The sequence below is a fragment of the Thalassophryne amazonica genome, chromosome 14, assembly GCF_902500255.1.
Source record: "Thalassophryne amazonica chromosome 14, fThaAma1.1, whole genome shotgun sequence".
In the NCBI taxonomy this organism is placed as follows: domain Eukaryota; kingdom Metazoa; phylum Chordata; class Actinopteri; order Batrachoidiformes; family Batrachoididae; genus Thalassophryne; species Thalassophryne amazonica.
In genome coordinates, this window is record NC_047116.1 from 1,180,715 (window position 1) to 1,208,292 (window position 27,578).

The window sequence follows — 27,578 nt, forward strand, 5'->3', positions numbered from 1 at the left end:
TTTTTATATAGCGCCAAATCACAACAAACAGTTGCCCCAAGGTGTGTATTATATCAGATGTCAGGAAAACTGTAACAAACACTACATAGGTGAGACTAAGCAACCTTTACACAAAAGGCTATACCAGCACTGCAGAGAGGGCGCCAGTGGACCTCAGTCTGCAGTTCATCTCCACCTTAAAGACACTAACCACACGTTTGAGGACAAGGAAGTTAAAATCTTAGCCAGAGAGAAGAAATGGTTTGAGAGAGGGGTCAAGGAGGCATTCTATGTGAAACAGTTGAAACCCAGCCTTAACCGGGGAGGGGGTCTGAGACACGCTTTGTCCCCTTTTTACAATGGGGTACTTAGGTCAAAGCAGTTTCAGTCTTTTGTTCATGGCAATGAGTCATTCGTGTCATCAGAAGAGTCGTCAAGGAAGCCGGCAGGCGAGGCGTCTGTCCCATCATTAGGAGGGACAGCTGCCCTGTCATTAGGAGGGTGCTAACTAGAGCACATTAGGTGCTAATTAGAGCTATTGTTTAGTCACTAGCCTGTAGCAGTCTGCCTCTCGGTAGGAGGGGTCTTAGGTTTAAAACTCCAGCTTTTGTGGCTTCTGTTTATTCTTCTCTACAAGAGTCAAGACAGAAGTCAGACTACCAGAGAAAGAATTTTAGCTGAGGAAACTTCTGCGATTTGAAGCAAAACGTCCTTGCGTCAAGCAACCCAGTCCAGTCGAAGATTCAAGCTTCTCTACTATGGAAACCACCTGGACTACTGTGAGCCTACACAGAAACTTTACAAGACAGTAGTGAGACCAGCTATGTTGTACAGCTTAGAGACGGTGGCACTAACAAAAAGACAGGAGGTAGAGCTGGAGATGTTGAGATTCTCTTTGGGAGTGACGAGAATGGACAAGATGAGGAATGAACATATCAGAGGGACAGCTCAGGTGGGACGGTTTGGAGGCAAAGTCAGAGAGGTGAGATTGAGATGGTTTGGACATGTGCAGAGGAGGGACCCAGGGTATATAGGGAGAAGGATGGTGAGGATGGAGCCACCAGGCAGGAGGAGAAGAGGGAGGCCAAAGGGGAGGTTTATGGATGTGCTGAGGGAGGACATGCAGGTGGTTGGTGTGGATGAAGTCATGCGTGGGTGCAGCCACACTGCCCACATTAATGGAGAGAGTGGACAGGTCCATTTGACATTGTTAAAAGACTTTGTTTTTAGACGTTCTAATGGGCGGCTTGTTGTGTTACTGTTCAGGTTATTCTGTTGCAGCCGGCCACTTCCTCAATCGTTCCACTTTGGAAGTGGTGGGCGGAGCTCCACAGTTCAGCCAAAAAGGAAAGGTATGCCTGACCTATTTGTGTTGTTAGTCTTCTACTATGTTCCCGATCTTCCTCATCCTCATCATTTATTCACAATGTAATTTATAGTATGTATCACCAGAATTTATTTCAATTAAAAATGTGGTTATTAAATTGAAATGATTGAGAGGTTTTGAGCCTAACCCAGAAAATAGTAGGGTGTGGTTCTTCATCTTTTTCATTCTGAGAAACCACCATTTCTCAGCATTGCACCCAGTGAGTCAAAACTGTACATATTTTTGAGAAATGTTGGTTTCTCATCATGAAAAAGATGGAGAACCACACTCTACTTTTTCTGGGTTAGGCTCAGAACCTTGCAATCACCCATCATATATATATATAAAAAAATAAATAAATCTGCGATCAGCTGGGTTTGCCACATTGAGCACCACTGCAGTTTTCTTTCCTTTGTCAACCACCACTGTGTGTTGGGGTTTGTTCCATGGCCAGGTTTTTGAGTTGTCCCTGTGTCCTTTTTTGTCCTGTCACTTGTCCTGTCCTCCCATGAACTGTGAGCATGTGTGTCCTGTCACCTGTTGTTCGTCTGTCTGAGTCTGTGTCCGCGTCTTGAATTTTTGATGATTTTTAAAAAATTTTTTTTACAGCAGTTTAAATCATGATTAAAATCAGCTGATTTAAATCATACCAGCCCTGCCTCACTGGGACAGGAAGCCAGTGAAGAGACGCCAAAATGGGTGTAATGTGGTCAAACTTTCTGCTTTGTGTCAAAAGTCTGGCTGCAGCATTTTGAACCAATTGGAGACCCCTAATGCTGGACTGCAGTAAACCAGAAAATAGAACATTGCAGTAGTTCAGTCTAGAAGAGATGAATGCATGGATCAGGGTCTCAGCATCAGCCATAGACAGGATGGGACGAATCTTCACTATATTTCACAGGTGGAAGAAAGCAGTCCTAGTAATACTTCTAATGTGGAGGTCAAAGGACAACGTAGGATCAAAAATTACCCCAAGGTTCAATCAATCAATCAATCAATTTTTTTTTATATAGCGCCAAATCACAACAAACAGTTGCCCCAAGGCGCTTTATATTGTAAGGCAAGGCCATACAATAATTACGTAAAACCCCAACGGTCAAAACGACCCCCTGTGAGCAAGCACTTGGCTACAGTGGGAAGGAAAAACTCCCTTTTAACAGGAAGAAACCTCCAGCAGAACCAGGCTCAGGGAGGGGTAGTCTTCTGCTGGGACTGGTTGGGGCTGAGGGAGAGAACCAGGAAAAAGACATGCTGTGGAGGGGAGCAGAGATCAATCACTAATGATTAAATGCAGAGTGGTGCATACAGAGCAAAAAGAGAAAGAAACAGTGCATCATGGGAACCCCCCAGCAGTCTAAGTCTATAGCAGAATAACTAAGGGATGGTTCAGGGTCACCTGATCCAGCCCTAACTATAAGCTTTAGCAAAAAGGAAAGTTTTAAGCCTAATCTTAAAAGTAGAGAGGGTGTCTGTCTCCCTGATCTGAATTGGGAACTGGTTCCACAGGAGAGGAGCCTGAAAGCTGAAGGCTCTGCCTCCCATTCTACTCTTACAAACCCTAGGAACTACAAGTAAGCCTACAGTCTGAGAGCGAAGCGCTCTATTGGGGTGATATGGTACTACGAGGTCCCTAAGATAAGATGGGACCTGATTATTCAAAACCTTATAAGTAAGAAGAAGAATTTTAAATTCTATTCTAGAATTAACAGGAAGCCAATTCCTCACTTTGTCAGTGTGATGTATGACACACGAGCCCAGGCTGAACGTTAACTGGACAAATTAATGCTGATGTCTCACTGGACCAAGAACCATCATTTCAGTCTTATCAGAGTTTAAAAGAAGGAAGTTTCTAGACATCCAGCTTCTCACTGATGCAAGACAATCTTCTAAGGATTTTATGTGGATGAGTTTACCAGCAGTTATCGGCATGTATAACTGAGTATCATCTGCATAGCAGTGAAAGGTAATCCCAAAATGCTGCAATATGTGGCAGCACGGTGCCTTAGTGGTTAGCACTGTTGCCTCACAGCAAAAAGGTCATGGGATCAATTCCCACCTGTGGCCTTCCTGTGTGGAGTTTGCATGTTCTCCCTGTGTTTGCATAGGTTTCCTCTGGGTCTGCCACATTTTAAGACATGATGATGATTTATTGTCATTACAATAAGTGCAACGAAATTATCTTCATACCCAATTACATCAGGTAAAAATACAGCAATTAATCCACAGTTATTACCAGTTGAACACAATAATGGCACACATCAGAATTAAAACAACCGCACATATACATTTGATTGTTAATGTACGCTAAACTTTGAAACAGTCCGTCATCTGAATTGATGTGTGTGTGAATGTGAGTGTGGGTGGCCACAGCAGCCGACATGGAGGTTAGGTGAATTGGAAACTTTCAAAAGAGATCTCAGTCTCAATGGGACGAACCTGGTTAAATAAAGGTTAAATTAAATGTGCCCAAGGGGTGCTATATAAAGGGAGAAAAGCAGGGGGTCTAAGACGGACCCCTGTGGAACCCCAAATTTCATGTCACTAAGGTTGGGGCAGTGTTAATGTACAAAACACAGTGAGAATGACTGGTCACGTATGACATTAGCCATGCAAGGGCACTCCCGGTAATCCCAAAATGATTTTCCAGCCTGTCGAGTAGAATATAATGATCCATGGTATCAAACAAAGCACTGAGATCTAACAGCACCAGAACTGTTGTGGTGTCTGAATCCATTGTAAGCAGAAGATCATTCACCACTTTAGTGAGAGCCGTCTCTGTGGAATGATATTTTCTAAAAGCAGACTGCAGTGGCTCAAAGAGATTATTCTCAGTTAGTCTACGAGCTGCCGTGACACCACGTTTTCCAGAATTTTAGAGCAAAATGATAGATTTGATATCGGCCGATAGTTTTTCAATGCACTAGGGTCAAGATTATTTTTCTTAAGTAATGGTTTAATCACTGCAGATTTGAAACATTTAGGAACAGATCCAGAAGTTAAAGAAAGATTAATAATTTCCAGCACAGTCGGTCCAAGCGTGAGCCACAGGTCCTTAAACAGTTTTGCTGGTATAGGATCAAATAAACAGGTTGTGCTTTTGTAGATGTTTTGTCAGCATGCCTAGTGAGATACTATCAAATTCTGTAAATCTAGGTAATACTTCAGTATTGGTGCCCACCTCAATAGCAGGGTGTAGTGGCTGGGTTAAGGCATGCTGGGATATGTTTAACCTAATGTCTTCTATTTTCTTCTCGAAGTAATCCAGGAACTCTTGTACTGTAAAAGGAGAGCGGACTACAGGTGGTTGTCCACGAATAAGTGTTGCCACCATGTTGAACAAGAACTTTGAGATGCCCACGCTGAACAAGAGAGTCACCATTTACGGTGCTTGTAGCTTGATAAAAGATGTCTCATGCACTGCTAAGGCCAAGCTCTCTGACTTCCTTGCTATAGCTGCTCTTAAACCTGTCCTGGGCCTGCCTCCAGGTGGGTGGGGTCTGGCCCTGCTGGGTGGATCAGTGGAGCTATGTGATTGGGTGGAAAGTGTTGCACTTGACATTGATATGTGGTGGCTGCTTGCGTTGTTATCTGAAATGGCATGTCTAAAAGTAAAACTGTGTTTTGACTGTGTTGTGTGGTAAGCAATGAACAGTATGCATCATGGCCTTCCAGAGGAGATATGAAGAGACCAAGAACATGGCCCTGAGACATATGGCCCAACACAGGCCACAGTCTCAACCTGATGAAATTCCCTCCCAGCAACATAAACTGCACTGTCACCATAATTCATTTTCTCTGCTAATTTCCCCACTAAGCTAATGGATGCCATTTCCACATTAGCCGTAAGTCCTGCAGGGTCTCTAATCACCTGCTCCATGGCCTGCAGTAAAGTCCTATTGTTACCCTCCCTTTAAAGCTCTATCTATGTTCATAGATAAGATGGCGGCACCTTCCCCCATAGGGTGAAGGTCATCCGGCATCAGCAAGCCACAGCGATCCCAAAAAGAAGGCCAGTTATCAGTAAAACTAACTAATCAATAAAACAGCCTTGCTGCCTAACAAATTGCACCAGCAACCTATTCAAATATGTCAGCCTGCTAAAAGCCCCATCATTGGCCTAGGAGGGGAGGAGACCAGAGACTATTAATTGATGCTGACACATCTTTCTGACAAGGTCATAAGTCCTCTCTATGTCCATTTGTGTGACCTCCAAATGTCTCATCCTAATATCATTGGCGCTGACATGAATAACTATGTGACTGTATCTAGTATCATGTTCCTTAGTCTGTCTGCCCTTATGCACTGCCAGCATCCTAAGGTGAGAAGCAATGTTGGGTGCTCTAGCCCCAGAAATACATTAGACATCAGCTGGTGTCTGTAATCTAACCTTGTGGGTGATAGAATCCCCTATCACTAACATCCTGTGTTTTAGCTTGCAGATGGAGTAGAAGTCACCTGTGGACTTGGAGGGCTATCAACAGGCATGGCCAAGCCTGAAGAATGGTTCACAGTTCATTGTGGTGACTGTGATCTGGGTGCCTCAACTGGGCACCAAGCCCTACGTGACTTCTTCCACCTAACAACAGTCCGAAAGCCATCAGCTTTAGTCGGCATTGCTAAGCTAATGCTAAGGGACACACTGACCGGCCCAACACTAACCTTATCTGGAGTGCCCGTAATATCTAACTCCACTGAAGCTGCTCTTGCTTATGGACACGGCTCTCTAAAAGAGCCACCTTGTCTGTCAGTATTGTGCAAGATTTATGAAGAGAGTAATGTAATTTGTGCATCAAAAAATCCTTGCTTGAAGCCAAAACTAGCAAAAGCTAACCGCTAATGGAAGCGCTAACCACTCCCGAGATTCACACAGGAGAAAAATACTTAGTTAGAATTCACAGCAGTTGCACTTGAAAACTGAAAGAAGTGTGAGACAGAAAGAGGAGAAACAGTTACAACCTTGTTTTAATTAGAAGAGCGTTGTTAAAGTCAGCAGTCCTTCCGGGAGAAAGTTGTCAAATCAACGTTCAGCAGTCATGTTTCCACAAACAGTGGGAGAAGAAGAAAACTAGAAGGGTGGAAATGAGACTGGGGACTTTGAATGTTGGTAGTATGACTGGATGGAGAAGAGAAAGGTAGACATATTGTGTGTGCAAGAGACCAAGTGGAAGGGAAGTAAGAGCAGGAGCATCGGCGGATGGTTCAAGTTGTAGTATCATGGTGAGGACAGGAAGAGAAATGGTGTTGGGGTCATTTTAAAGGAAGAGTATGTTAAAAGTGTGTTGGAGGTTAAGCGAGTGTCTGACAGGGTGATGAGTGTGAAGTTGGAAATTGAAGGAGTGATGATGAATATCATCAATGCATATGCCCCACAGGTAGGTTGTGAGATGAAAGAGTGTGTTAGATGAGGTGGTGGAGAGTGAACCCAAGCATGAAAGAGTGGTGATAGGAGCAGACTTCAATGGGCATGTTGGTGAAGGGAACAGAGGTGATGAGGAAGTAATGGGTAGATATGGTATCAAGGATAGGAATGTGGAAGGACAGATGGGAGTTGATTTTGCAAAAAGGATGGAAATGGCTGTGGTGAATACCTACTTTAAGAAAAGGGAGGAGCACAGGGTAACATAAGAGTGGAGGAAGGTGCACACAGGTGGACTACATTCTTTATAGGAGATGCAAACTAAAAGAAATCACAGACTGTAAGGTGGTGGCAGGAGAGAGTATAGTTAGAGAGCATAGGATGGTTGTTTGTTGGATGACTTTAGAGGTAAAGAAGAAGAAGAGAGTGAGAGCTCAACAAAGGATCAGATGGTGGAAGCTGAAGGAGGAAGACTTGTGTGAAATTTAGCGAGCAGGTGAGAGAAGCACTGGATGGAGGGGAAGCAGTTTTGGACAACTGGAAAAGTACTGCAGATGTGGTGAGGGAGACAGCTAGGACAGTACTGGGTTTGACATCTGGACAGTGGAAGGAAGACAAGGAGACTCATACATGCATAAAATCAACACAAAATCCTTATAACCTCCAAATCGCACCAAAATCAGTTTTATTACAGTACACACAACCGCATAGCGGTGTCACATAAGTGGGTTTTTGTCCACAAATTATGAGTTGCTGCAATGACATTAAAGTCAGGATCATTAGTATTTCCTCCACAGTTGAATTTCAAACAATAGCGATCTAGTATTCATGTGTCAAGCTGAATTTTATTGAACTGAATGTGTCAAATTTAGTTATTTTTTACAGCAACAAGAACTGTCTGTCACTAATGGAAATACATTAGTAAAATCATGAAAAATAAATTGAATAAAGTAAATAAATATGAAATTGGTCACTGGATCCTTAAACTTTGGACATAATAAACTCTTCATGGTGGATCCTTGATTTCTTGACATAAATAGGAATAAACAAAATCTGTAGTTTTTGTCAAAAGAATTTCCTTTCAGACATTATTGGCACGAATGTTAGTCCATACATCTGAGCTGAGCTCTTGCAGCCAGCTGTGCTTCACATCAGCATCAGTTCAATTCATAAAGAATGCAGGACGTCTCATTTTGGGAAGAAAAAAACGTTTTAGTCGATTGTAGTTTCTTGTCTGTAATACAACGTTTTAAAGAGGTGTCATTTTATTTAAAGTGGAAATTAATTTTGAAGTTATTAATTCCGACCGGACTCTGTCTCTGCAGACAATGGAACGGAGGACGATTCTCGCTTCTTAACTACTACAAGAAAAGAGTCCCAGTTAGTGACTTTAATCCACACAAAAGTAACTCATGATATTTTAATGGCTAGGAGTTAAGAAGTGGACTTGCCATTTCTGAAGAGCAGCGAATCAAAGAACCAACAAGCTAGTGGATCAAAGCATTGCTTCATTTGGTTCACACATCAAAGTGGAGTCACGCTGCAGAAACGGTTGATTACAGAGCCGCTGCAGACCAAACCCTGAATATCCGTAAGACTTTATTTGTAAGTCCGTATGACTATGAATCTTGGAAAAATCTGTATAATTTACGGACAATCCGTATAGGTTGACATGTATGGAGACTTGGTGGTGGAATGAAGAGGAGAAAGAGGTTGCCGAAAAAGTTTTGGGATAGTCAGAGAGATGAAGAAAGTAGACAGGAGTACAAGGAGATGCGGCGTAAGGTGAAAAGAGAAGTGGCAAAAGTGAAGGAAAAGGCATATTGCGAGCTGTACAAGAAGTTGAATAGTAAGGAAGGAGAAAAGGACTTGTACCGATTGGCCAGACAAAGGGACAGAGCTGGAAAGGATGTGCAGCAGGTTAGGGTGGTAAAAGATGCACATGGTAATGTGCTGACAAGTGAGGAGTGTGTGCTGAGAAGGTGGAGGGAATATTTTGAAGAGTTGATGAATAAAGAAAATGAGCGAGAGAAAAGGCTGGATGATGTGGTGAGAGTAAATCAGGAAGTACAAGAGATTAGTAAGGAAGAAGTTAGGGCTGCTATGAAGAGGATGAAGAGTGGAAAGGCAGTTGGTCCAGATGACATTCCAGTGGAGGCATGGAAATGTCTAGGAGAGATGGCAGTAGAGTTTCTAACCAGAGTGTTTAATAAAATCTTGGAAAGTGAGAGGATGCCTGAGGAGTGGAGACGAAGTGTGCTGGTTCCTGTTTTGAAGAACAAGGGTGATGTGCAGAGCTGCAGTAACTACAAAGGCATAAAGTTAATCAACCACAGCATGAAGTTATGGGAAAGAGTAGTAGAAGCTAGGCTTACAAAACAGGTGAAGATCTGTGAGCAGCAATATGGTTTCATGCCGAGAAATAGAATAGAAAACACTTTGAAGATTTCTTGAACACCAACCTAACTGTTCTAACTGTTTGAACCTAACTTTGTGTTGCCAACAACTGTCTGAGACCAGTAGCAGAGTAACATCCTTCCTGAAACACGCAGCGGCTTCCGACCATCAAGAGGAACAACAGATATGACCTTCACTGTCTGACAATTGCAAGAAAAGTGTCGAGAGCAACACCAACCATTGTATCTCGCCTTCATTGATCTGACAAAGGCGTTCAACAGTGTGTCACACTCGCTTCTATGGAAGATCCTGAGCAAAACAGGCTCTCCAGAGAAATTCAGCATGATCCTTAGGCTTCTTCATGATGACATGTCTGCCAAAGGTCTGGTAAATGGCACAAAAACTGAAGCCTTCAATGTTCAATCAGGAATAAAGCAGGACTGTGTCATCACCCCTATACAGTACCCTTCATCATCGTTGTGACAACAGTCCTCCACCTGATCAAGGACAAGGTGCCACCATTGACATTGTGTTCAGAAGGTATGGAAAATCCTCAGCTTGAGTCGACTGAGAGCCAAGAAGAAAATCACTACCACTTTGCTCCTGGACTTCCAGTATGCCGATGACAGCAGCATGTCATCCTTTATGGAAGAAGGTCTTCACATCATTGTGTTGAAGACACAGATCCTGTAACAGCTTCCACCCAACATAGTCAATCCAAAGCTCCCTACTGTGAAACTGTACAGACAGGTCCTGGAGAACATGATCCACATGTGCAGGAAGCCACGCATCATCAAATGCCAACATCGATTTTGAGATCTAACACCGACTCAAGTGTGTAGAAACTGCCTTCAGTCGGTGTCGTAGACATGTTTTCAACAACAGAGACCTTCGACATGGATATCTATAAAGACACATCTGGTAGTGACATAAAATTCAATCAAATTATAAAACATCAAAAATCTGAAATAGATCTTTCCATACAGGCAAATGAAATATAAGGAAATTATTCATTCATTCATTCATTCATTCATTCATCCTCTACAGCTTAGTCCAATTAAGCATTGCGGGGGGCTGGAGCCTATCCCAGCAGCCATAGAGTGCAAGGCGGAGTACACCCAGGACAGGACGCCAGTCTGTTGCAGGGCCACAAACAAACAAACACAGACACACCCACACACACACCTACGGACAATTTAAAGATTCCAATCCACCTAACCCGCATGTCTTTGGATGTGGGAGGAAACCGGAGCACCCGGAGGAAACCCACACAAACACGGACAGAACATGCAAACTCCACACAGAAAGGCCACGGGAATTGAACCCACGACCTTCTCACTGTGAGGCAACAGTGCTAACCACTAAGCCACCGTGCTGCCATATAACGAAATTACTCAAACAAAAAGATCAGAAATGCAGATTTGTATTTTGTCTTTTTCCTGTTTTTAAATTATGACTCTGATTCTGTTGCTCTCAGTGGTGCTGCTGATCACTGAGCCTGGTCTCTGTCTGACGTGGAGGTGAATGTGTCTGTGCAGGTCTTGGTCTTCTCCATGGACAAAAACAGGCTTCATGTTGTTTCTGCACTCAGTGGCAAACAGGTTGGTAGGCGCTGAGCATTAATGCTGATCCACCGTGGAATGTTTGAGTCCTTCAGCTGCGAGTGTCTGTGTTTGAGTCCTTCGGCTGTGTGTGTCTGCGTTTGAGTCCTTCAGCTGCGAGTGTCTGTGTTTGAGTCCTTCGGCTCTGCGTGTCTGCGTTTGAGTCCTTCGGCTCTGCGTGTCTGCGTTTGAGTCCTTCGGCTCTGCGTGTCTGCGTTTGAGTCCTTCGGCTCTGCGTGTCTGTGTGTAGATGGGCTCCTACTTCGGCTCCAGTCTGTGTGCAGTGGATCTGAATGCAGATGGTTTGTCTGACCTGCTGGTTGGCGCTCCAATGACAACCAGCTTTTCCAGGGAAGAGGGACGAGTGCACGTGTACATCAACCAGGGGGAGGTATATACACACACACACACTGTTATCACCTCTCCATTTTCTAAGCTGGTTTATTCCTGTTAAGGGTCAGGGGGGTCATGGAATCTCTGTCCAAAGAGAATCGAGCACCAAGAGACGACACTCTGATGCACTTTAGTTAACAGCCACTGGCGGTGCTGTGGAAGTGCTGCTGCCATCTTGAAGTGCTGATGATATCATCAGCATTCGCAACAGTGTCATTTAACACACTTTTTTGTCTTGATGGCTCAATACACAAAGTACCTCAAAGTGATACTTGAGTGAAAAGTACAAGTATCTTACCATAAAATTACTTTGGTAAAAGTTAAAATCTCCTTTAAAAAAATACTTGGGTAAAAGTCTTGAAGTATCTGACATTTTCTGTACTTAAGTATCAAAAGTAAATTTCTCATATAAAATGTACTTTGAGTAAAAGTATTGAGTAAAAGTAAAATCCAAAAGGAGTGGAGAGCAAAACAGCGACACGAAAAGAACACCAGTGTGGTGTCTGGAGAAACCAGGAGGGGGCCTCAGCCCCTGTAAAAGTCTGGATCCACCTCTGGCGGAGCAGTTGGTGTTGGTGTCGGGATGAGTGAGCAACAGGTGGATGAAAATGACTATAAATAAGGTTGCTGTTCTTTTTCCTGCAAGACCCACAAAACACAACAGCCAGGCTCTTGTGAAATAGAACAGTCATTTATAGCTGCACAGTTGTGCCAAATTTAAGGAAAAGTAAAACAAAGAAAAAGCAATGCCAGCATCACCACCAACCACTGCAAAGCAATAAGACGCGACACTCTTTGGGCTTGAATCCAAAACATGGTGCCGCTTTTATGTCGCACTTGTTTGCAGACATTTCATTTTTTTTTTTTTTTTTTTTTTTTTTTTTATTAGGAGGTAAGGCACAGGAACTGATATCAAAATTACAATGATCAGATCACATCTGCAATACAACTGTCAATGAGCACAATCAGTTTAGTAGAGATACTGTGCCTCACATTGAATAAAAAAATAATGCATATAATCTGCCTCCTAAGGTTTTCTGTTTGAACAAGAACCGAACATGAAAAGGCAAAATAAGCAATAAATAAATAAATAAATAAAGTAAATAAATACAAATAATAATAATAATCAAGAAATTGTGAGAATACTAAAAACATTTTTAACAGAGAGAGAGAGGAAGAGAGGGGGTCCATCAATCATGAGGGAAAGAGTTGAGAGAGCGAAAGAATGTTAAAAAGGGAAGCCATTTGTTATAAAATTTATCAGAGTTACCTTTCACTGAGTATCTAATCTTCTCCAGCTTTAAAAAGGACAGTGTCGTTGAGCCACTGAGCACTAGAGGGCGCTTTAGTTGACTTCCAGTGAAGAAGAAGAAGCCGTCTTGCCAGTAGAGAAGTGAAGGCTAGAATATCTAATTGATTAGAGGTAAACCTGGTATGGTCTTCTGGGAGCCCGAATATGGCGACATGGGATGATATCTTTATGGTCTTTGAAAATATTTTTGACATGGTATCAAAGTAGTTCTGCCAGAAGTGAGACAGCAAGGAACAGGAGTAAAACATATGAGTTAAACTGCAAAATGGAGCTTGGCATTTGTCGCAACTGTCAATGACAGCGGAATAGATTTGTGAGAGTCGAGCTTTGGAATAATGGACTCTGAACAGTACTTTAAACTGTATGAGGGTGAGACGAGCACAAGCTGAGCTTGTATAAATTTTTTTAAGAGCAATGTCCCACCAGTTATCTTCCAAAATCTGATTATAAACTTTAGATATGAGTGACTTCTGGAGAGGGTCATGGCTTAGAAGATCTTCCCAGTGTAGACTTGGTAGTACTGAGGGGAAAACTGGAAACAAGACCTACTACATTGTCTAATTTGAAAATAACAAAAAAGATGAGATGGTGGAAGATTAAATTCTACTGAGAGATCTGAGAAATGCGAAAAATACCATCCTTGTAAAGATCTTTAAAACATTTCAGTCCTTTGTTATGCCAAGCTAAGAAGGTTGAATCTGTAATCGCAGGTTGAAATAAATGATTCCTCAATAGAGGAGATAAAGTAGAGATAGACTTGAATTTGAAATGCCTCCTAAATTGATACCAAATTTTGAGTGTGGAATGAAGCACTTGGTTATTTGTAAAGCCGGAGAGATTGGATGAAATAGAAGAGGTAAGCAAGGCGATAAGGGAGGATGAATCACAAGACTGTGCCTCTAAATTGCACCATGGCAAGTCTATTGATCTGAACCAAAATGAGGTCTTGTGAATATGTGCAGCCCAATAATATAATTGGAAATTTGGAAGTGACAATCCGCCATTGAATTTACATCTCTGAAGTGTGGATTTGCGGATCCTGGGTACCTTTCCACCCCATAAGAAGTGGGAAATAGTTTGATCAATTGTATTAAAGAACTGTTTAGGCAAAAAAAGTGGGAGACAGTGGAATAAAAATAAAACCTGGGCAAGATGTTCATTTTGACTACATTAATTCTTCCAATTAAAGAAAGAGGTAAGCTCCCCCATCTTTGGAAATCGGATTTAACTTTAGACATTAAAGGCAAGAAATTGGCAGAAAAAAGTGAATTTAATGTTCTGGTTACATTGATCCCTAGATACCTAAAGCCAGACGTGCTCAATTTAAAAAGAATATCAGATTGTTTGAGTTGTAATGCTGAAGCGTTAATAGGATAGCATTCCGTTTTAGAGATATTCACCTTGTATCCCGAAAATGATCCAAATCTCTGAAGAACAGATAAAATTTTTGGAATGGATAGAACGGGATCAGAGACATATAACAATAAATCATTGGCATAGAGTGATAGCTTAAACTCTGTGCCCAGTCGAGTAATCCCAGTAAAAATGGAGGACGAGCGCAAAAAGATTGACAAAGGCTCTATAGCTATTGCGAACAGTAGGGGAGATAGAGGGCACCCTTGTCTGGTGCCACGGGCAAGAGAGAAAAAATTTGATTGAATATTATTGGTAGAAATATTAGCTTGTGGAGATGTGTAAAGGAGACGGATCCACAAAATGAACCCATCTCCCAGGTCAAATTTCTTTAGAACAGCGAATAAGTAGTCCCATTCAACCCTGTCGAATGCTTTTTCAGCGTCGACTGAGATCACTGCTTCGGGTATTGCTGCAGTGGTTCTGAAATAGATAATATTTAAAAGTATACGAACATTAAAGAAGAGCTGCTGCCCCTTAACAAATCCAGTTTGCTCAGGTGAAACGATGGATGGTACAATATTTTCAAGACGATTAGCCAAGACTTTAGCCAGGATCTTAGCACCCACATTTATCAGTGACAGAGGTCTGTAGGAGCTACAGAGATCCGGATCCTTATCTTTTTTTAAGAGGAGACTTATGGATGCTTGTCTTAAAGTGGGTGGAAGAGTTCCCAATTGAAGTGATTCCATATACACAGCATGCAATAATGGGGACAATTTATCCTGAAATTTTTTTAAAAACTCAACTGAAAACCCATCTGGGCTAGGAGCTTTGTTGTTTTGCATGCATCTCATAGCAAGATTTATTTCTTGTACCGTCAATGGTGAGTCAAGTTCTTTAAGAGAAACTGGGTTTATCACTGGGAAATTGAGACTATCTAGGAGTAGGTTCATTTCTGTAGTGTTAGGTGGAGATTCAGACTTATATAAAGAGGAGTAAAATGAGTGAAAAACAGAATAATGGTGGCGGGATCACTATGCAGTGTGCCTGCTGAATCCTTTATCTGGGGAATCATAAGCGAGGCTGCCTGGCGTCGTAGTTGGTGAGCTAGAAGCCGGCTTGCCCTATCACCATGTTCATAATATATGGAGCGTGAGCGTAGGAGAAGCCTCTCTGCATCATTAGTGGTGATAAGGTCAAATTCAGTCTGTAGCTCAACACGTTGTTTAAGTAAATTGGGGGAGGAACAAGTGGCGAGTTGTTGGTCTATTTTAGTGATATTGATAGAAAGTTCTTGTAGTTTGGCTTTTGGAGATTTGTTAGAATGGGCAGAGTAGGAGATTATTTGTCCCCGTAGGTATGCTTTTAATGATTCCCACAGGAGTGAACATGTGATAGGTTCTGTGTCATTTTGATTAATAGCAATAAAATTGTCAATTTTAGCTGCAATAAATTTATTGAATTCATCATCTGAAAGAAGTAATGAATTGAACCTCCAAGGTGTTGAGTAGCGAGATTGTGAGGAAAACTGAATATCTAAAGAAAGAGGGGCATGATCAGAAATAACGATAGGGTGGTAATTAACATTAAGTACATTGGGAATTAATTTGGCATCAATGAAATAGTAATCAATCTGAGAGAAAGACTGATGCATCTGTGAAAAGAAAAAGAATTCCTTGGCCTGGGGGTTGTAAAATCTCCAAGGATCAATGCAACCATTTTTAGACATGAAATCAGAAAGAGATCTTGACATTAATGATAGGGTTAGGGTTCGTGGGTTAGAACGGTCTAGACTGGGGTCAATTACACAATTCATGTCCCCTCCAAATATAAGGAAATTATTGTTCAAAGAGGGAAGACGTTCAAAAAGCCTATTCATAAAATGTGAATGATCAAAATTGGGGGCATATATATTAACTAATAGGATGGGAACATGGAATAGTGTGCCTACAATAATCAAGTATCTACCATCTGTGTCTGATATAACCTTAGAAGCTGAGAATTGAGTTGACTTACCAATTAAAATAGCGACCCCTCTGGCTTTAGAATTGAAATTAGAGTGAAACACCTCAGAAACCCAGGGACATTTGAGTCTGACCTGGTCTTTGATACGCATGTGGGTTTCTTGTAGAAACACTAGATCAGCTTTAAGACGTTTCAAATGAGTGAATATCTTTGATCTCTTAATTGGACTCCCCATGCCTTTAATGTTCCAGCTCAAAAAAATCTCACAGAAGACCCAGTACCATAAGTATTAGCTTTGGTAGACATTATTTACCTGGACATAGACTGAATGTGGACCCCCCCCCCCCCCCCAAAAAAAAAAGAAAGGAGTGGAAACACACACACACACACACACACACACACACACACACACACACACACACACACACACACACACACAAAAAAAACAACAACAAAGAGAGAACAGCCCACCCCCCACCCACCCCCACAGCACCTACAATGGCCCCATCCCCAAACCATGGAGCACCCAGTGATAACTCCACAAGGAGTTAAACCTCTAAGACAAAAACTTACGGTTTTTTGACTAATGGTTAAGTCAGATTTCAGTTTGAGCTCCTACAAACCTAGCAACAATTTACCACAAGGCACAACTAATACAAGTCCAAACTGAACTGAAATTAACATGAAAATGGAAAAGTGAGAAGAAGAAAAAAAAAAAAAAATAATAAAGAAAAGTGAATAAAATTTTTAAAAAAGAAAAAAAAAAGGGGGCGGGGAGAGGAAAAAAAAAGGGGGGGGGAGCAAAGCATAACCTGTAAAGGCATGAAAACGACCGTGTATGAATCAGTGAAATATTATCAATCACCACTTCAGTGTTGTGCATATTTTCTCAGTTTTCTTTCATGCCTAGTGACCTGATGAATGCGGTGGCTTCTTCTGGTGATTTAAACTCTCTCACTGCACCGTTGTGTGTAACTCAGAGGCGCGCTGGGTAGAGCAGTCCGAAGCGAATCCCCGGTATCTCACGGAGCTGGCACCGGACATCGTTAAAGGCAGCTCGGGCACGAGCTGTCTTCTGAGTGAGGTCGGGGAAGATGGAAAAGTTCATGTCGCCGATCCTGATCCATTGCTGGGCCCTGGTTCTGCGCAGTATGTCCACACAGTCCATATGGTAATGCAAACGAGCAACGATGGGGCGGGGGCGTCCTCCGGGTCCCGGCTTCGGCTGGAAAGTGCAGTGAGCGCGGTCAACGAGGGGCTCTTTCTCAAGCTGGAATGCCTCCTTTAGCAGAGAGGAGACGGCGGCCGCATCGATAGAAGAGGTGAAAAAATCCTCAGGAATCCCCACTAACCGTATATTATTGCGGCGAGATCTTGCCTCCAGGTCCTCGCACTTATTGTCCAGTCTTGTCAGTTCTGTTGACAGGTGATCCACCTTAGCTTGTAAAATAGAGATGTCGTCAGTGCAGGAGGAGAGCGACGTTTCCATTTCACCTACGGTGCCCTTCAGAGCGCGGACATCAGACTGGATGCTTGTAATGGTAGCAGATAGCTCGGACTTCACAGCCTGGAGCTCATCCTTGATCAATCAATCAATCAATTTTTTTATATAGCGCCAAATCACAACAAACAGTTGCCCCAAGGCGCTTTATATTGTAAGGCAAGGCCATACAATAATTATGTAAAACCCCAACGGTCAAAACGACCCCCTGTGAGCAAGCACTTGGCAACAGTGGGAAGGAAAAACTCCCTTTTAACAGGAAGAAACCTCCAGCAGAACCAGGCTCAGGGAGGGGCAGTCTTCTGCTGGGACTGGTTGGGGCTGAGGGAGAGAACCAGGAAAAAGACATGCTGTGGAGGGGAGCAGAGATCGATCACTAATGATTAAATGCAGAGTGGTGCATACAGAGCAAAAAGAGATAGAAACAGTGCATCATGGGAACTTGATGCTTGTTAAATTTTGAGTCAGGGCCGCTTCTAGCTCAGATTTAAAAATAACCGACATCTCGGTGCTGAGTGACAAGAGCAGTTCGGCCTTGAAGTCAGGGGGAAGAGAGCCGCCGCTTGTGGCTTCAAACGAGCAGGAGGGGGAGCACGAGCCACCACCAGCCGAGGATGGAGCGGGAGGAGAAGGCCGCGACGGCTGTATATTTAGCTTAGCTTGTTTTGGAGGCATCTTTACCAGGAAGAGGTCGACGGTAAACTGAAGTGAAGTAAAGGTGGCGAAACAAACACACAGCAAAAAACAAAAGAAAAGGAGAAAAAAATTAAAAAGATGAGGAAAAGTGTGCCTAAGATTAGTTTTGTAGAAGTAGTTGCAGGAGCTCAGAAAAACGCGTCCTACTCCATGAGTCGCTGCACCAGAAGTCCGTTTGCAGACATTTCAAATAAAATAAAGGAAACAGCCACGCCAGCCAGTTTGGTCAGCGTGGCAAACCGATCGTGCGCTCAACTCCAGCAGGAGCTGATCCGTGTGTACAGTATATGTGTGTGTGTGTGTGCTGGTACCATATCATGAACAAAAGTGATGGATAACAGAAGTCATGATGGATAAAACAAATAGTGGATTTTTTTAAATGGTTGCATTAAAAGAATAAAGCATCACTTAACTATACTCAACAAAAATATAAACGCAACACTTTTGGTTTTGCTCCCATTTTGTATGAGATGAACTCAAAGATCTAAAACTTTTTCCACATACACAATATCACCATTTCCCTCAAATATTGTTCACAAACCAGTCTAAATCTGTGATAGTGAGCACTTCTCCTTTGCTGAGATAATCCATCCCACCTCACAGGTGTGCCATATCAAGATGCTGATTAGACACCATGATTAGTGCACAGGTGTGCCTTAGACTGCCCACAATAAAAGGCCACTCTGAAAGGTGCAGTTTTGTTTTATTGGGGGGGATACCAGTCAGTATCTGGTGTGACCACCATTTGCCTCATGCAGTGCAACACATCTCCTTCGCATAGAGTTGATCAGGTTGTCAATTGTGGCCTGTGGAATGTTGGTCCACTCCTCTTCAATGGCTGTACGAAGTTGCTGGATATTGGCAGGAACTGGTACACGCTGTCATATACGCCGGTCCAGAGCATCCCAAACATGCTCAATGGCTGACATGTCCGGTGAGTATACCGGCCATGCAAGAACTGGGACATTTTCAGCTTCCAAGAATTGTGTACAGATCCTTGCAACATGGGGCCGTGCATTATCCTGCTGCAACATGAGGTGATGTTCTTGGATGTATGGCACAACAATGGGCCTCAGGATCTCGTCACGGTATCTCTGTACATTCAAAATGCCATCAATAAAATGCACCTGTGTTCTTCGTCCGTAACAGACGCCTGCCCATACCATAACCCCACCGCCACCATGGGCCACTCGATCCACAACACTGACATCAGAAAACTGCTCACCCACACGACGCCACACACGCTGTCTGCCATCTGCCCTGGACAGTGTGAACCGGGATTCATCCGTGAAGAGAACACCTCTCCAACGTGCCAAACGCCAGCGAATGTGAGCATTTGCCCACTCAAGTCGGTTATGACGACGAACTGGAGTCAGGTTGAGACCCCGATGAGGACGACGAGCATGCAGATGAGCTTCCCTGAGACGGTTTCTGACAGTTTGTGCAGAAATTCTTTGGTTATGCAAACCGATTGTTTCAGCAGCTGTCCGAGTGGCTGGTCTCAGACGATCTTGGAGGTGAACATGCTGGATGTGGAGGTCCTGGGCTGGTGTGGTTACACGTGGTCTGCGGTTGTGAGGCTGGTTGGATGTACTGCCAAATTCTCTGAAACGCCTTTGGAGACGGCTTATGGTAGAGAAATGAACATTCAATACACGAGCAACAGCTCTGGTTGACATTCCTGCTGTCAGCATGCCAATTGCACGCTCCCTCAAATCTTGCGACATCTGTGGCATTGTGCTGTGTGATAAAACTGCACCTTTCAGAGTGGCCTTTTATTGTGGGCAGTCTAAGGCACACCTGTGAGGTGGGATGGATTATCTCAGCAAAGGAGAAGTGCTCACTATCACAGATTTAGACTGGTTTGTGAACAATATTTGAGGGAAATGGTGATATTGTGTATTTGGAAAAAGTTTTAGATCTTTGAGTTCATCTCATACAAAATGGGAGCAAAACCAAAAGTGTTGCGTTTATATTTTTGTTGAGTGTAGCTACAGGAGAGTTAGTTTTCTCTGCAGTGACATTTATTCCACACAGCTCTGTGAGCTTCAGACTAATGTAAGTAATAAAGCTTGTAGCAACAACACCTAAAGCTCCAAAACTATACACAAGTAAAGTAAGTCGCTTTGGCTGCTCCCTTGTTTGCACTCAGGGTCACCACACCAAATCCAAGGTGGATCTGCATGTTGAATTGGCACAGGTTTTCCGCCGGATGCCCTTCCTGACGCAACTCCACATTACATGGGGCAATTGCACAATCAGGTGTACCACTAGTGTTTCACTTTGGGCGAAAAATGAAATTCAGTATCAATCAATCAATCAATCAATTTTTTTATATAGCGCCAAATCACAACAAACAGTTGCCCCAAGGCGCTTTATATTGTAAGGCAAGGCCATACAATAATTATGTAAAACCCCAACGGTCAAAACGACCCCCTGTGAGCAAGCACTTGGCTACAGTGGGAAGGAAAAACTCCCTTTTAACAGGAAGAAACCTCCAGCAGAACCACGTATAATGCTTAATAGTTTGTTTCACAATGATAACAACATCCCAAGGGATCTTCATGCAGAATTTCATGAGCAAATACCATTTAGATTTTTTTCGGTGACAGACTGAGTGCTTGATCCTTGTGAACAAAAACAGGTACTATGGAGACTACATTAGGTTTGTGAAGAACTCTTGTACTCCAAAAAGTTACACACCAAAGTATTGGAAATTGTGTTATTTCTGTGTCTTATAATGTGAGTCAAAAGACTGGACCAAAATTTCTGCTGTAAAACCTCCATCATAGTTTTACAAGTGATTCCAGTATAGAGCCACTACTACGGAGACTACAAGGCTCTACGGAGACTACATTTGGCACAAATTGTCATTTTTGAGGTACTAAAAATAAATATATCACTTCCAATTTCTAGATCATGGTTGAGACAAAGACACTCTAGTGAAATATATTGGTATCATTCCTGCACCTAGTGTTGCCTCTCTGTGAGTATGCTACTACAGAGACTACAATATTTTGGGGGACATCCACATCCCGGATTATGTGAATTTACCAGACGTTCCAGCAATAAAACTGAAACAAATTACTAGCACTGTTTTGTAGGGGATCCATTTAGGTGTCAAATCTAATAAACAGGAATTATGAAATCAAAGGATTTATGTTTAGAACATAGTGTTTTCTCAAATGAATTGACAAATTTGGATTCTGGTTACAAACCTATTATTTTACTCAAATGACTGCTGCTTGGCTCCAAGTGAAGGTATTTTGTTTCCATAACTTGTGTCATGACCAGAGAAATACTGGGAATGTCACTGATTGGTGTAGTTCTTTGAAAGGTTCGAGAGGATAAATATCAGCTCTATTATATAATGAGCAAATTTCACATGAAACGAGGTAACATGCAAAAAATTGCATTTTTTTCACCATATATTCACCATTTTTGAGGTTTTTTATGCATTTCCAAACTGTAAAAAGCAGGGCACAGATAAAGGTATGCCCAAGGGTCCTTAGCAATAGCTTCTAATGTCCCTAATGGCATTATTTTATGAGATATAGGTTGGTGACATTGCATTATTAAAATGGTAACACCTGATTGTGCACTTACCAATGGAGAAATGCGGCAGGGGTGGGATTTGAACCCGGAACCTTCTGCACTGAAACCAAGCGCATTAACCACTTGGCACCCACCCCCAAAACACTATGTACAAGTAGACCTAATAAATGTCTTAAAATAGTTTGTCCAACTCAAAACTCCACATGTTGAGTTAATAAGCCACTTATTATTATCTTTACCTATATACTGGAATAAGGGATAGAACTCTTCAAATTATTGATCATTACTTCCCATTTCAATCATACTCACAGGTGAAATGTTCGTCCACAGACTTTGAACTGGTGATTTGTGCAGTTTATAGCTGCACATGAAGGTATTTTTGAACATCACAAAGAATAAAGTTACATGCACCTCATTAAAGATCAACAGAAAAGAGCGTTCAGGAGCAGGACGTGGGAGTGGTAATATGGCGGCCAGTTTGCTTCAGAAATATTGGCCAATGAGTGATGGAGTGTTATATAGAGATCAGTGAGTGACAGCTCCCGCTGTATCTGCTGCAAACAGGCATTGCCCAATCAAATTTCTTCTGCTTTTATATTGCAGTAATGAGTAATGGAGATTTTTAAGAGAAATGTATCCAAGTAAAAGTGAAAGTCGCCAGAAATGTAAAAAATGAAGTACAGCTACATCAAAATTCTACTTAAGTACAGTGACAATGTATTTCTACTTTGTTACATTACAACATCGCAGTCATTATTGGGGTTTATTTTTGTCCATGGGTGGTCCTGATGAGTGCTGCAACTAATAAAAATCATTTCAGAACAGACTTTCAGCTCTTAAAATAAGGGATTTGTTCTTGTAACACACCCGGAACAAATGGCGGAGGACTTCTGTAAAAACACTGCAGTTATTCAATTATGCAGTTCCACGATAAGGAATTAAGGTACTTCAGACGTCTTGTGTGGATAAATTTTCATCAGGCTTTGATTTTTAACTCTGAGAGAAACACCGACAGCAGGACAAAAATACTCTGTGCTGCCAACATTTCTGCTTCATTTAAAAAAATGTAAAAACAGGACCTAACAGCAATTCTTCCTGGAGACTTTAACAGCATCAGGTTATCACAGAAATATGAACCACAGCTCAGAAAACTCACACGCGAATGACAAACATGAAGCAACACAAATGCAAAGTAAAGTGTAATGTTCCAACGTCAGCTTTGGTCTCTGAGGATGTTTCACAGTGCTGTCAATCATCAGATCCTCATTTTATGGACATGAATTGTTTGGTTTGACTGCAGCTGATATTTAATTATCTGTAACATGATTTATATTTCTGATGTCAAACTACAGTGGTTTACAAAAGTATTCAGCCCCTTGGTATTTCACACATTTAAATGTGTTTATGCTGTTTCAAATGTAAAAAGTAAAGCAGGCTTCTCAATATAAAAAAAAAATCTAAAATTCGCTTTCTTAAACTCAAACCAAATCTCTACAACTTGATGAAATCAATTAAAAAATATAAAAGCCAAGATGATGGGTTGCATAAGTCAGTGATTCTCAACCGGGGTGCCGTGATCGATCATCAGGGGTGCCGTGGGTATTTTTCATATTCACGATTACCGTGAATGATTTATTTTATCCACAAAGCATAAAACGACTCAGAATCTGACGTCATTGTGCTGCAGCCTCGCTCTCGTCTTAAGGCGGGACAATAACAAGGAGGCTGACGGCCGATTAACGGGGGTGGGTCAGGGAGGGGAGGGGGTGGGTGAGGGAGGGGGTGAGTCAGGGAGGGGAGGGGGTGGGTGAGGGAGGGGAGGGGGTGAGTCAGGGAGGGGAGGGGGTGGGTGAGGGAGGGGGGGGGGTGAGTCAGGGAGGGGAGGGGGTGGGTGAGGGAGGGGAGGGGGTGAGTCAGGGAGGGGAGGGGGTGGGTGAGGGAGGGGAGGGGGTGAGTCAGGGAGGGGAGGGGGTGGGTGAGGGAGGGGAGGGGGTGAGTCAGGGAGGGGAGGGGGTGGGTGAGGGAGGGGGTGAGTCAGGGAGGGGAGGGGGTGGGTGAGGGAGGGGGTGAGTCAGGGAGGGGAGGGGGTGGGTGAGGGAGGGGAGGGGGTGGGTGAGGGAGGGGAGGGGGTGGGTGAGGGAGGGGAGGGGGTGAGTCAGGGAGGGGAGGGGGTGGGTGAGGGAGGGGAGGGGGTGAGTCAGGGAGGGGAGGGGGGTGGGTGAGGGAGGGGGTGAGTCAGGGAGGGGAGGGGGTGGGTGAGGGAGGGGAGGGGGTGGGTGAGGGAGATTCCTGAATGCAGGCGCGACACGTTCAGTGCGGAGCAGAGAGGATTTTAAATGGAGTGATGTAATATAAATAACAAAACGAAAACGTGAAGCTTTTACTTCTCTCTGAACTTTCTCTAAAGGTGTGATTCTGCCGTTACCGTCCTGTTCACACCATGTGCGCGTCGTATGCTGAATTTATGAGATCATGAGATGAAATAAACGGTCAAATATCTTTAAAAACATATTTAAAAAATGAGAATATATGAATGAACTGAGATACACACAAAAAAAAACAATGTTCAGACGCACAGATCACAAAAAGCAGGTGAGAACTCTGAACTTTAACAGCTGTTATTTTCCAAAGGTATTTATTTGTTCAGTCTTGAGCTTAATGCAGTGTTTAAGCACAAAACGTGACTGATGAGGAGAAACAATTTCAGAAATGCAACAGAAACAACCACAAATCAGAAAAAGTTGGGACTGTATGTAAAATGAAGATAAAAATAAAAATGTTGCACCATTCCCAGTTTCTCCACTCACAGAAACCAAACGTTCTTCCAGAGTTGTGTAATTATACTACAATAGTAGAATATAAAGAAGGGGAAAAAAGAAAAAAATAGACAATATATTCGTCAATCGCAATTATTTGTCTGACAATTAATCGTCTCCAGAAATTTCTAATCGTGACAGCCCTACTTGAGATCAGAGCGCAAAATGCTTGAGGATTTTCGAAATGCGATGTTTTCTGTATCAATTTTCTATTGCGATAATTGGGTTTTGCGCAAAACCAGAGGTAATAGAATTATAATATTATTTTAGTTGGTGGTGTGCCGCAGGATTTTGTAAATATAAAAAGGGTGCCGCGACTCAAAAAAGGTTGAAAAACACTGGCATAAGTAATGGACCCCTTTGGTATAATACCTGTAAATAATCAGTTTTATTGCCAGTTTTCTTCAGACAAGTCAGGGGATGGATACATGAACATTTCCAAGTCACTGAATGTGTCTTACACTTCATTTGAATCAGTTATGTAGAAATACAAACAGTGTGACACTCTGTGGTAAAACTGTGTGGAGTAGACAGTTCTCAAAAACTGAAGGAGAAGAGTGAGGAAAGCCACCAAGACACCCAGACAACCCAGAAGAAGTTGGAGGCTTCTGTGGCTGTGACTGGAGAAATTGTGCACAGTGCATGTTTTGCATTTTGTATCTCCAGTTATTTAGCTTCATGATGACATGCTACAGAGGAGGATTTTCTTTCACCAAAACATCAAATCTAAGTTTGAATCTCAGATGTACCTTTTGGCAAACAGCAGCTGAACTTTCAAGCCTTCTTTTTAAGAAAATCCTCCGCTGTACCACTTCATCATGAAGCTGGATAACTGGGGATAAAGGCCTGATTTACTTTTTGCATTTGAAATACACATCATCTCATTATCTTCAACTGCTTTTCTGGGTTTGGGTCGTGGGGGCAACAGCTCTAGCAGGGGACCCCAGACTTCCCTTTCCTGTGCCACATTGACCACCTCTGACTGTAGGATCCTGAGGTGTTCCCAGGCCAGTGTGGAGATATAATCTCTCCACCTAGTCCTGGGTCTTCCCCGGGGTCTCCTCCCAGATGGACGTGCCTGGAACACCTCCCTAGGGAGGCACCCAGGAGGCATCCTTAAAAGATGCCTGAACCACCTCAGCTGGCTCCTTTCAACGCGAAGGAGCAGTGACTCTACGCCAAGCCTCCCACGGATGACCAAACTTGTTACCCTATCTCTAAGGGAAACACCAGCCACCCTCCTGAGGAAGCCCATTTCGGCCGCTTGTACCCGCGATCTAGTTCTTTCGGTTGTGACCCAACACTCATGACCATAGATGAGAGTAGGAATGAAGATTGACCAGTAGATCGAGAGCTTCACCTTTTGGCTCAGCTCCCTTTTCGTCACAACAGTACAATCTGGGAAATCTCATGCTCCATCATCCCCTCACTCGTGAACAAGACCTCTAGGTAGTTGAACTCCTTCACTTGGGGCAAGGCCGTATTCCCTACCCAGAGTAGGCAATCCATCGGTTTCCTGAGAACCATGGCCTCAGATTTAGAGGTGCTGATCCTCATCCCAGCCACTTCACACTCAGCTGCAAACCACTCCAGTGAGTCTTGGAGGTCACCGGCCGATGAAGCCAACAGGACCACATCATCTGCAAAAAGCAGTGATGAGACCCTGAGCCCACCAAACCAAAAACCCTCCTCCCCCGACTACGCTTCGATATCCTGTCCATGAATATCACAAACAGGATTGGTGACAAGGCCCCTGGCGGAGGCCAACCTCCACCGGAAACGAGTCTGACTTACTGCCGAGCACTCGAACACAGCTCTCGCATTGCAAGTACAGAGATCGGATGGCCCTGAGAAGGGATCCCCTCACTCCATACTTCCGCAGCACCACCCACAGTATCTCCCGGAGTACCCGTTCATAACCCTTCTCCAAGTCCACAAAACACATGTAGACTGGGTGGGCAAAATCCCAGGCACCCTCCAGGATCCTTGTGAGAGTAAAGAGCTGGTCAGTTGTTCCACGACCAGGACAGAACCCGCATTGTTCCTCTTCAGTCAGAGGTTTGATTGGCCGAACCTGTTGTATGGCTGGGGGGCCTGGCTGCCTTTTTGTTTCTGTCTTTTGTTTTTCCTTCCAGGTGGCTTGCATTTGGGACTGAGTGGCTGTGTAGCTGAGTTTATCAGGACCTCACCCTGATCACCTGCGGCTCGTCAGGACTCACAGCTGTGGTGCATCTACATGGATTGGAACATGGTGGCATTTAAGACTGGAGTACACAGTGTGTATTTGCCAGAGACTCGACCTTGTGACCAGACGGGTGAGATCGTCGTCTCGGGAGCCATCTCATCATCAGTGGATGCAGAGAACGTCCAGGTTTGATGCATGGTCTGTGAAAGAGGAGAGGGTGAGGTCTCACGCTCGTCAGCACACTTCCTGAGGTACGTTAGATTTTGTGACTAACATTTATACAGTCAGTAAATGTGGTGTCCCTCACACCTTATTATATTGAGCTGTATGTTGGTCGTTTAAATCAGCTTCCACTGCAGTGAGTTTGTGAACTGGATGTTCCATGCCTGCAGGGTGGGAAGCTGATTAGTAATTAAGCCAGGAAGTGTTTGCTGTTTGTGCACCTTTGAGCGTTCTCTCTGTGTGTTGAGTGTGGACTCACATAATGATTCCTTCTTTCACAGACTCGGTTTGTCGCGGCCACCTGGGGGGTGTCGGCGGGGTCCTTGGGTCCGAACCAGTTCTGGCTCCGGACCGTTAGCGCTGCTGGGAGTGCACCGCAATCCACCACGTCAGACCGCGCACTTTTATATTTTTCACAGCACTGTTATGTTCATTAAACTCTGTTATCCTTTGTACCGTGCTCTGCTTATTTTATACTGGGTCCTTCAAACGCTGGTCGGTTCTCCGGGCTGCGTCCGACACATAACAGAACCCTCCTTTCCAGCACCCTGGAGTAGACTTTACCAGGGAGGCTGAGTAGTGTGATGCCCCTGTCGTGTGCACACACTCTCTGGGCCCCCTTTTTAAATATGGGGACCACTACCCCAGTTTGCCAATCATTAGGCACTGTCCCAGACCTCAACGCAATGTTGAAGAGACGTCTCATCCAAGACAATCTCTCCACACCCAGAGCCTTCAGCATGCCACTGCGGAGTTGTTTGACTATCTCAGTGACTTCCACCAGGGAAATTGATGAAAATCCTCCATCAGCTTCCAGTTCTGCTCCTACTATAGAGGGTGCTCCGGTCTGATGCAGGAGTTCCTCAAAGTGTTCCTTC

At 43.4% G+C, this 27,578-nt stretch overlaps 1 protein-coding gene across 1 annotated transcript in view; it reads left to right on the forward strand.

Moving 5' to 3' along the window:
* itga4 (integrin alpha 4) overlaps positions 1-27,578 on the forward strand; it is a 259,368-nt gene that overhangs the window by 100,882 nt on the left and 130,908 nt on the right. The window contains exons 8-10 of the mRNA XM_034186123.1: positions 1,246-1,331; positions 10,637-10,699; positions 10,950-11,090. Coding sequence (XP_034042014.1) covers positions 1,246-1,331; positions 10,637-10,699; positions 10,950-11,090 — 290 coding nt within the window. The remainder of the gene's footprint in view (positions 1-1,245; positions 1,332-10,636; positions 10,700-10,949; positions 11,091-27,578) is intronic.